We start from the raw sequence: 10,695 nt of genomic DNA, 5'->3' as shown, positions 1-10,695 counted from the left end.
ACTGACATCAGCGGGCAGTTCTGGCCCCGTCCCGCAAGGCTAGGCAGAGCACAGAAGTTCCCAGGTATGGGGGCCACAATTATTTCTCATGTTGCTAACCAGCACATGTAATGTGTTCTCTGCTGCATGCGGAATGAATAAACTCACAGGAGAGAATCATACATCCTACATACTGAAGGCCTGCGCTTTACATGGGATACTCAGCAACAGTAGACTCTATTAGTAGTCACTCTATTAGCAAGGTAGAAACGTTGCCTGTCCTGACCCCCCCCCCATGATAAAATGTCATAGTTGTGAGTCACTTAGTTAACCGCGCCTTCACATGAGATTTGTGAGATCATTTGTATTTTGCCATTAGGTTATTTCCCACAAACCCAATCCCAGTCTATAGATGATAATATAAAAGGCCCAGAAAAGACATGTTAAGTAAACACCGCAGTGCTGCGGCTGCTGTCTACCAAGTGCCGTGGAGACAAACGGTGGGAACATTTTTTCTATAAGGGAACACGTTATTGCTGATCACAGGTTTAGTAGTGCATGGATTATACTTTATACATATAAGTGAATTATCGGGGCTTTTGTCATGGTGCTGTTGAACCATCTGCTTTCTATTGGAAACAAATGACTAACACGGCGTTCCAGTGATCGCTAGATTGCTTTTTCAGCAGACTACGGCCAAGTTACCACGACCATTCCAATACGCATGCGCAAGAATGTGTCCGCGTTAGCCCCGCCCATTATTACGCGCAGCCGCAAAATCGCAATCAGCGCGGCCCGTGGATTGCGCATTCCTCTGCGCATGTGCGTCCGGAAAAAATAGGCCGTACGGTTTACTGGCGGTTGTCTGAAGCGGAATGGCGACGTCTTTGGGATCCAACACGTACAACCGACAGAACTGGGAGGATGCGGTAAGTGTTTGGGGCCGTCGGCCAGTCCTGTTTGTCCGCCTTTTTGAGTTCGGAATCGGCTGGTTTGCGAGATTACCGCCGTACGAACAGGCCTCTCGGATTCTGGTGAAACCTGGCCAGGCCCCATTTTATCGATACAGAGTAAATGGAGTGATTCTGAATCTGGTTTTAAGCCAATGTAACATTAAAACTATTGTACAAACCGGAAACCGTGCGAAACAGCGGAAGTACAGTTTAACTAACTAGGCACTGAAAACCAGATCCAAAATCACCTGTAGGCTTTCTTAGGTTAAAGTAGAAAGTAACCTACAGGCTTATGAGCTATGAATTTACCCCAAAAGTCACAATTACACCAGGGGTAGCAGTGCTGCTGAAATCTCAAAGTGCAATACATTTGCTTGGTTAAGTGATTTATGAAATCTTGTGTTAGGTGGTGTAACAGACATGACTGGTATAGTTGTCGTGGTTTTTTCCTTGTAATTTTTGCATGTTTAGGTTTATAAAAAAAAAAATATATATATCTATCCAAAGGCATACTCCTCGTTAAACAATGCAGCACATCGCGCCATGTGGCAATCGTATAACACGTATGTTTAATATAAGTAAAGTTGCTGGATACAAACAGATTATCGCTCTGTATGGGTTAATACCAATAATAGCAAATCCACAGTTACAAACTAACTTTTGCCAACAGTTTGGCAGATCAAAACCAGCAGCTCTATGTACTGTTTATTATTGTTATTATTACTATTAGCTTTTTGCTATGTTTCTCTAATATGACTTGAAGTCGCTCTCTAATATGCTATGTCCCCCTCAAATCGTAATCGTGTGGGGAAGGGAGAAAAGGCTTTGGGATTTTTAAATTTTTTTTTCAAGTAATATTTGAAATTATGTATTTGGTTAGAAAATTGCATGCATCAGTTAAACGACTTGTTTTCAGGAAAGGATTCACAGATTTCCTAGGTCTGTTTGTGGTTTATAATTTGTATGCCTCCAATCTGAATATACATTGTTTTTCTGTGGTTTTGTAATACAACTTATTTTTTCATGTAGGATTTCCCAATTCTGTGTCAGACATGTTTGGGGGAAAATCCATACATCAGAATGGTAAGTAGTGACTTTGTCCTGCGCTCCTTCAAGGGGTAGACAGAATACTCCATGTTTTAATATTCTGGGGTCTCTACCAAGTTGCCCTGCTGTTCTGTGAATGTGAACATTTAGGCTTTCCATTCTCCTTTAGGTGTAGGGTTCTGTCCTGTAACCTCTCACTAGGTAAGAATGGAACGTCTGTGTGAGACCCATCTGTGCTCGTGTTATGTTGGTCTGCTAAGCACACTAACATGCCATTAAACAGAATAGGGTAGTCTTCAGTCAGCTTGTTGCTTTGGTGATAAGACCACTTGAGCACTCAAATGTGCATTAGAATCGCAAAGTGGAAACAAAAAATGGCATTTTGTAGCACATCTGCAGCAGATTAGCTGTAGAGATCATTTTAGGTCTCTGAGCCATTTAAAATGTAAATTATTGTTAAAGGGACACTCCAGTCATCATATGATAGCTGAAAGGTACCTTTAAATCCCCTAATAATTTGCCCCTTTCCCCACCCACCAGGGATTTCTCGTGCTGGAGATGTCTCAATGAACGATCTGGGTCTAACGTGACCCCCGCTAACAGAAAGCACTCCTGCTTATTTCAGTGGGTGCCACTGGTTGAAAAGTTAATTTCAGCTTTTAACAATGGATATGGAGGCATTTACAAAGTACTTTCATATGCATTCATTGTTTTGAGTGATCCCTGGGATGCTGGTGTTTGAAGTATATAAACTGATACATTTCTGTGGCCCCTTCATGTTTATTTTATGAATGTTTTAGTCTTCCTTTTCATTATGAAGAATATATAACATAACAATGGGTAGGTGAAATACTGTAGATGAGTATTTGGATCTGCATTGTACATTAATATCTCCTTTTTTCCCCCTTTAGACCAAAGAGAAATATGGCAAGGAGTGCAAGGTAAGATGTGAAGCTTAGACAGTTTTGGGGTGCATAATGATACTTTATTTTTAATGGTAATGTTAGATGTGGTTTGATTGCTTTCTTCACGCTCTCAGTCTAGAAAGTAATTTTAATTTCACTAAAATGGAGGATCACTGGTTATAATATTGGTAGGATATGTAAGCGGTATAATTGTTCCTACCGATAGCTGCATAATGTTTACTGTGATGTTTTAACCGTAAATAACCAATGTACGGTACAAACCAATGTTTATGGTCCATCTTGGTTCTTTTCAGATTTGTGCCCGTCCGTTTACGGTATTCCGCTGGTGTCCTGGCGTGCGCATGCGCTTTAAGAAGACTGAGGTGTGCCAGACTTGTAGCAAACTTAAGAATGTTTGCCAGACCTGCCTTTTGGACCTGGAATATGGTAGGTGACTCCTAAAAACTACTCTATAAAGCGGCTTGTATTCAGGAAAAGCTAGCCGAACATTGCTTATGGTCAGTCATTAAAACCCCATTCTTGTGTATAGGCTTATTACATAGAAGGGTATGTATCTTGTTGAGAAAATCTAACTGGACACACAATACCTATAATATATTTACCTTTTAAGGAGTCAAATCTGTCTAAACAGTCCATTGAAGAACAGATATCACCATGCGATACATGTATTGTCTCAAACCACCAGTTTCTAATCTTTAGCATTCTCGTAATATCAAATTATTCATGCAGTCAAATTAAATATTTAGTGTCCTAAAAACGTAACGACTTTTGAGCTCAAATCTCAACCTGTATCACTTCAATGAAAGATAGAAATTTCTGGCCCCTAAATGTCTCGGTTTTGAGCAGCCCTCTAATGCTATATAGATATTTAACACTTAACTGCAGTGTTAAAACATTTCATATATAGCAGTCGATATGTACATCATGCCACATTGTGTTTTTGTTTTTCCTTGTAGGCTTGCCAATTCAGGTGCGCGATACAGGGATGTCGCTAAAAGATGAAATGCCAAGATCTGACGTCAATAAAGAGTACTACACCCAGAATATGGAGAGAGAGGTAAGTGATTGGTAGTAATTTACTACTCTGTTGCACCAAATCTGAAGAATTGAGAGGCTGCTGAATTTCTAGTGCATCTAAGTGGAATACGTACATGTTTACCTGTTAAAGCATGTACACAGAGGTGTGTTTACTGCTGCTATGGGCTGCAAACCCGTATTTGTTACTTAAAGAGGCTTTCTTTGCCCTTATTCCATTAACATCAGTTTAGACAAATAAGACTCTTTAGCAGAGATCGTACATTTACTATTACGAGTACTTGATCAGTGTCCAAGGGAGAATGTCTCTTTCAATAAAACTTATTGAGTGTGCAGCATACTCTACAGTATAAAATGTCCTTTCCTGTGGAATAGAATCATTTTCCTTCTGGGTAACGGCCCTTATAACGTATCTTAATGTCAAACAAAACAGGGTATGTTAAATGCCGATATTAAGCCTTACATTTACAAACTCTTCATGTGTTGCCACTAGTGATACACACTATTTTCTTTTCTTACAGATTTCCAATTCTGATGGGACTCGTCCAGTTGGTGCATTGGGCAAAGCCACATCCAGCAGTGACATGCTGTTGAAATTGGCACGTACCACTCCTTACTACAAGCGCAACAGGCCGCACATTTGCTCTTTCTGGGTGAAAGGAGAGTGCAAGAGAGGAGAGGAATGTCCATACAGGTACCGGTCTAATCCACGTAAATGCGAGGCTATATTAGACTGCCTACAGTAATTAAATGTTAGTGTGCTAACGTATTAGACCTTAAATGATACGATGGAAATGCACAATAGTATATGCATTTTAAGCTCATATGGAATATACCGTATTTGCTCAATTATAAGACTAGGTTTTTCAGAGTAAATGCTGTCTTATAATCAGACCTCAAATAGGTCTCACTATAAGACTAACATCCAGATCCTGGATCCTCCTGTCTGGTAACCTCCGCTGCTGCCGGCACTTCCTCTGGGGCCTTCTATGATTGAGCGCCGGCGTGACATGACCTTTCCGGTGTCCATCATAGAAGCCCTGGCCTAAGTGCCGGCAGCAGCAGAGGTTGTCTACCGGCTGCCCCCACTAGACACCAGGGAGTCTGAAAAGGCAGAGTGGCATATAGGGGGATAAAGGCATATCTGGGGGGGGCAGAGTGGCAAACTGTGGGGCAGATGTGCATAACGGGGGGCAGAGTGGCAAGTAAAAGGAAATAAAAACAAAAATCAGTTGTTTTTTTTTAAATTAAATATGAAATATGAATTCACATGTAAACTATATTTACTAGAAAAACTTTTTTCTTATAGGGTTGTCTTTTATTCAGACTTTTTCTTTTTCCTAAATTAATATTCAAAGTTTGGGGGGTTGTCTTATAATTGAGCAAATGCGGTAATAATCATCCTGAGCTTTATCGTGTTTTCATTACTGTATGTTCATACTTTTTCAGGCATGAAAAGCCCACTGATCCTGATGACCCTCTAGCCGACCAGAATATTAAAGATCGTTACTATGGCATCAATGACCCTGTGGCAGACAAACTTTTGAAAAGGGCCTCCACTATGCCTCGTCTAGACACTCCAGAAGACAAGACCATTACCACCCTTTATGTGGGAGGTTTGGGAGATACCATCACCGAGGCAGAGCTTAGGTGAGTGTGTTTCATTGTAAATATTGGCTGATCATCATCAGTTTACACCCTTTTTAATTCAATGCCTTTTAAGTTGGTAAGGAATGGGTTTTACAAACCTATGTGTCAGCGGGTATTAATATTTTATGTACCTGTTCACATAATAATTTGCGGGGATTTAAACACAGACTTTATTTTTAATTTTTTCTCATTCCGATAGGAATCACTTCTACCAGTTTGGTGAAATCAGGACAATTACGGTAGTTCAGAGACAGCAATGCGCCTTCATTCAGTTTGCAACGAGACAAGCGGCAGAGATGGCAGCAGAGAAGTCATTCAACAAGTTAATTGTTAATGGGCGACGGCTTAATGTCAAATGGGGAAGGTGAGCACTCGTGTAAATCCTGTGTTTGTGTCTTATGTTTTTGTTAGTCTAGATGTTAAGGGAATTCTGTGTTGCCGTTTCGGTGGGAGGCTTTTTCTCATTCTTGGTGGTTAAAATGTTTCTTAACAAATAATGGAAAATGGACTTCACTGCTTTGGTATGGCATTTTCTTACAACTGTAATTGCAGCATTGGTTTAAAAACTGAAATAACCCCAAATGGCATTTGTAGACTTGCTTAGCTTGCATTAGGAATGACAAACCATTTTACCTTTTCAGATCTCAGGCAGCCCGAGGGAAGGAAAGAGAGCGAGATGGCACCAACGACTCTGGCATGACACTGGAGCCAGTCCCTGGTCTGCCCGGAGGTCAGTTCTATTCATACCTTTTCTATAATGCCGCTGCATTTTGATGCTTTTAAAAGAAGACTTATGACTGAACATGATTGGTTTATAGTATGTAAATGTCTCATTCATATGGTGACTGCTTTGACAAGTGCACCATAGAGTACAACGATGCAATCTATATTTTCAAATTAAAGGAGACATCTGGTCAATCTATGTCAGAGGGGGGAAAAGTATCAGGTACTTGGGGAAAATCTAGGAAGGTAATGACGAGAGCATTAAACTGAGTCACAATGTGTGGATGACAAACTTGTATCCCTACATTTCCTTAGCCAAATAAACGTGCAGGAAAAATATATACACAAGGATCCTAAGTGTGCTCTTCAACCATCTCCACAAACACACAAAGTTACGTGTATTAAACAAAACTGGTACCTTGACATATTTTCCCTGGAACTTCCTTATTAACAGAGGTGGTTTTATGCAGAAGTAAGGATGCTTATCTGTGTCTTACTCTTTATTACACAGCTTTACCTCCCCCACCAACAGAAGAGGAATCGTCTGCTAACTATTTTAACCTCCCTCCTAACGGGTCCGCTGCATTGGTAAACATTGCACTGCCGCCTCCTCCTGGCATGGGGGGTCCACCACCAGGTAACGTACCTCGCGTCCTAAAGGTGCCTTATCAACTGCTTGCTCTTAATGGCAGCAGGAAAAAATGAATTGTTTAATAGCTTGAATTACCCTCACATTTTATACATGTGAATGCGTCACTGTGTTGTAAATATAAAACATGCTGCAGACCTACAAACGCACACTCGCTCATCACACCATAACCTTGTCAGGAGCCTTTCGTTCCTCGCACACTGTGCTAGCGAGCTCGGTATTTCCACAGTATGACCTTACATGACCCTGCTCTGCTCCAACCAGAAAACCAACATGGAGTACTTGTAGGTTTCTTACAGCGTAGTGCAATTTTAGTATACGTTTTGGAGCTTTTGTTTAACTGAATTCTATTTCTTTCTCCTTCAGGATATGGCCCGCATATGTTCCCTCCAATGGCGCCACCACCTTTCCTACGTGCCCCAGGCCACATCCACTATCCATCTCAAGACCCTCAAAGAATGGGAGCACATTCAGGCAAACATACCAGTGGCTGACCGAAACAAAGCCCCAACCCTGGTCAAATAGATTATTCATTGGCATAACCTCTGGCATCATGAGCCAAGAGACTTTTTCTTTTTTACTGAGCCGCAGTTTGTGGGAAGCCCGTTATTTGCTAAAGAGCCTTCTGGTAACAAAAATGAATGCCATGGAGGATAATGCCTTTTAGAAAAGTGATGTGGAACAAAACTCAAGAACCATCTTGAAAGTGTTTTTACTGTTTGTTTTTTTTTATTTTAATAACTTATCAAAACACTGTAATTTCTGTATTATGATTAAAACCAACACAACCTTGCCATAGATCTTAAGATTCCTTTCTCTGGCACAAGTAATCTCCTTTTAGATTGTACTATACCGTAGGCTACAGATTGCAGGCATCCTTTTGTTTTAAGAATTTTTTTTGTATATTTCGGTTGCAGAAACATTAGCAGAGTAAAATTTACAGAATAATTTACATACACATTTTCTAGAGAGAAAAATTACGGTGGCCAGGATATCGACGCTTTATTATTTGGAGCATGGTTTTATAAATGGATTTTATTTTTCGCCTTACACATCTTTTGGGAGCTGTCTTACATTGTTATATTGTGGCAATCTGTTTCATATTTCTATGAAGAATTACAAGTGTATGTTAAATTGGAAAGTGTCTCCTAAACTAAAAAAAAAAGGTGACCTACCTCAAATAAATGTAATAGAAAAAAAACACATGCTGTATTATTCAAGTATTCAAAATTGGCCCTAGGATTTTGTAGGGCTCAATAAGAAGATGATTATGAGTGATCTACCTTACATCAAAAGCTAAAGTTCCCAAATCCTGCATTTTACAATTCATTATGATAAATCTTTGTTCTGGGTCTATATTCCTCACTAATTACCAAAAGACTGTTAACACATGGATCTTAAATGGCTGGCCTGCTATAATTGTGTGGTTGGTTTTGAACCAACTATCTCCATACCTGACGCTGTTTAAAAAAAATCATATTTAGTTATGCTAACCCTGTGTGAAGGCAAAAGATGCATGAATATCTGCAACTTCAATGTCTATTGGTGACAGTAATTATTTTTCCTATCGTAGTAGTCTGCCCCATGGCTTGTCTTGCTCTGCTGCACGTTCCGCACATGCATGGGGTCTAAACAGGACCCTGCGCACAGCACTGGAGCATGGAATGGGGAAAATGGACCAAGCGAAAATTTAAGGGGACCACACAGCCGTCACGTAGGAAACTTTTAAATTCCCCACGCTTGAAATCATTTGAAAGTCTGACAAAGTAGAGCAGCACTAGTCAAAATAGCCAGAGCCTGGGGGCCCATAGCAACTACTCCTTGAGCCTGCAACAACCCCAATCGCAACTGTAGGGGCCCAGATGACCCCTGCTACTGCTTCCACGTTTGCCCACAGCAAGCTGTCTTGTACTGCCCAGGGTAAGCAGGAATGCAACGGGGCCACTGAATGTCCTATCGGTATTAAAAGTGGCCCTGAAGATAGCAGGAGCCCTGCACATGTGCCCTGTTTTCAGGTCAAAAGAGACGGATACGAGTTTGTTGTCCCTAATATAGTACTAAAATGTTGATAGGATAGTTTTTCTGTTAGTAGAAGAACAGCAGAACTCATTTCATTTAATATCCTCCTACACACCAGGCAGGTAATGTTAAAAGTTATGATTCCGCTCGCTAAATGAGCTTAGGCTTTTATCCAAAAATGAGGCGGATCGAAATACACATATGTTCAGGATAGCCACGATTATGTATCAGCCCTGTATTTACATCACAGTTGTACAAAATTATTTGCACCAAAATATCACATGATTTAACATGGTGTGCTCACTTGCTTATGGCCTGTTATTGTGACTCTCCCAGCCACCAGTTGACATTTAGAGATGTTCTCTTTTTCAGCAGGCTGCTACTCCCTCAATGTGTGTGTGTGTGGGGGGGTATATATTGTGGGCTCAATGTGGCCCCACATAGTCGAGCCTCATTACAGTATAAGGGTATGTGTGTCAAATGTGCATTCAACTGCTTCTTAAAGGCCTCATTTTTGTGGCATTTAGGCCACTTGGTTGAGGAAGCTTAAGGTGTTCTTCTATTAAACAATTAAGTATAGGAAGTGGTTGGATCAGAGAATGTTTTACTTTACATAAAGTTAAACTGGATCTCATCTGAAACAAAAGCAGCATTGAAAGAGTACTTCATAGCAGATAACTGACAAACCATCAGAAGTAGACTTTGTAGAAGAGTCACATCTGAACACATCTGATGTCCATGAGGAAAGTTGCACTAGCACAATCAGAAACAGATTTACCCATGGTGGATTCCTCTAGACATTTGTGGATGACAAGATCAATTGTGCTAACCAGAATATACCGTATGAAAAAAAACTATATTTTCCAGTGCACATCCATAAAGAAGGGTATGTCACAAACTAGATGGTAGCATTTGAAGTACTGGTAGGTACTTAATATCTAATATTAATATTAGATATTAATATTTAATAATAAGCTATGAAAGCAACGCAATGTAGAGACTATGTTGACATGTCTAACACCCAGTGTATGATGTTTAAAACGTGTAACATTGCAATACAACAAAAGATTGCGTGTGGAACAATGTAACTGGAGGCCTAAACTGGCAGCACAAAGGTACTGTAAATTGGATTTATTCACTAATTGGGGAGTTACCCTCACTACATATTATGAAGGTCCAATTCCAATGACCATTTGTTGCAGGAAGACCTAGCTTGGCCTTGCGTATTGTATAGTTAAATTATCTTATTTAATGGGCACAATTGCCGTACAATTTAAATGGGACAGTCAACACACATAACAAATATACACCAACACATAGACGTAACAGTTGAGAACCCTGCCTGTGAACTTGCCATCTAGAGTGCTTTTACACAAAGTCTTTGGCTTATGAGCGCCGCGCTCGTGAGCGTACAATCGAAAGGAATAATATGGGTTATTGAAACAAAAGGAGTGGTGAAACGAGTGAGTAGCAGCTTCCTTGTAGTCAGGAGTTTGCTTAAATTATGTGTTATTCAAAGCCAGCTCAGTCAGACCTACTTGATGGAGGAACCTGCCAAAGTTGACCCTTCATAATGACCACAGAAGTGGGGGGTTTAAAAGACAAAGTATGTGGACGTTGTTGTGCCAGATTCCCAGTATAGCCTACTAAAGAGTTGTTATGTTTATCTCTTGGGGGGGGGGGGGTCAAAGTACACGTATGCTTATTATTCGTA

At 40.4% G+C, this 10,695-nt stretch overlaps 1 protein-coding gene across 1 annotated transcript; it reads left to right on the top strand.

Moving 5' to 3' along the window:
- The first annotated feature begins 773 nt into the window (after positions 1-773).
- RBM22 (RNA binding motif protein 22) lies at positions 774-8,133 on the top strand. Its single transcript, XM_053466998.1, has 11 exons — positions 774-908; positions 1,962-2,015; positions 2,891-2,920; positions 3,199-3,331; positions 3,862-3,962; positions 4,462-4,634; positions 5,390-5,590; positions 5,790-5,954; positions 6,232-6,320; positions 6,825-6,950; positions 7,329-8,133. Exons 1-11 carry the CDS (start codon positions 855-857, stop codon positions 7,454-7,456), a joined length of 1,254 nt encoding a protein of 417 aa, XP_053322973.1. The 5' UTR covers positions 774-854; the 3' UTR covers positions 7,457-8,133.
- Positions 8,134-10,695: the final 2,562 nt, after the last annotated feature.

The sequence above is a fragment of the Spea bombifrons genome, chromosome 5 (assembly GCF_027358695.1).
Source record: "Spea bombifrons isolate aSpeBom1 chromosome 5, aSpeBom1.2.pri, whole genome shotgun sequence".
NCBI classification, from domain to species: domain Eukaryota; kingdom Metazoa; phylum Chordata; class Amphibia; order Anura; family Pelobatidae; genus Spea; species Spea bombifrons.
The sequence above is the reverse complement of the archived record's forward strand: the minus strand, read 5'-3'. Positions and strand labels throughout refer to the sequence as shown.

What these genes read in the sequence shown, in the direction of transcription:
- RBM22 (XM_053466998.1), top strand. Translation starts at nt 855, where the DNA reads ATGGCGACGTCTTTGGGATCCAACACGTACAACCGACAGAACTGGGAG. An exon ending in GGAGAGGAATGTCCATACAG is followed by an intron (nt 4,635 to 5,389) that starts GTACCGGTCTAA and finishes ATACTTTTTCAG; the next exon opens with GCATGAAAAGCCCACTGATC. An exon ending in ATCACCGAGGCAGAGCTTAG is followed by an intron (nt 5,591 to 5,789) that starts GTGAGTGTGTTT and finishes TCATTCCGATAG; the next exon opens with GAATCACTTCTACCAGTTTG.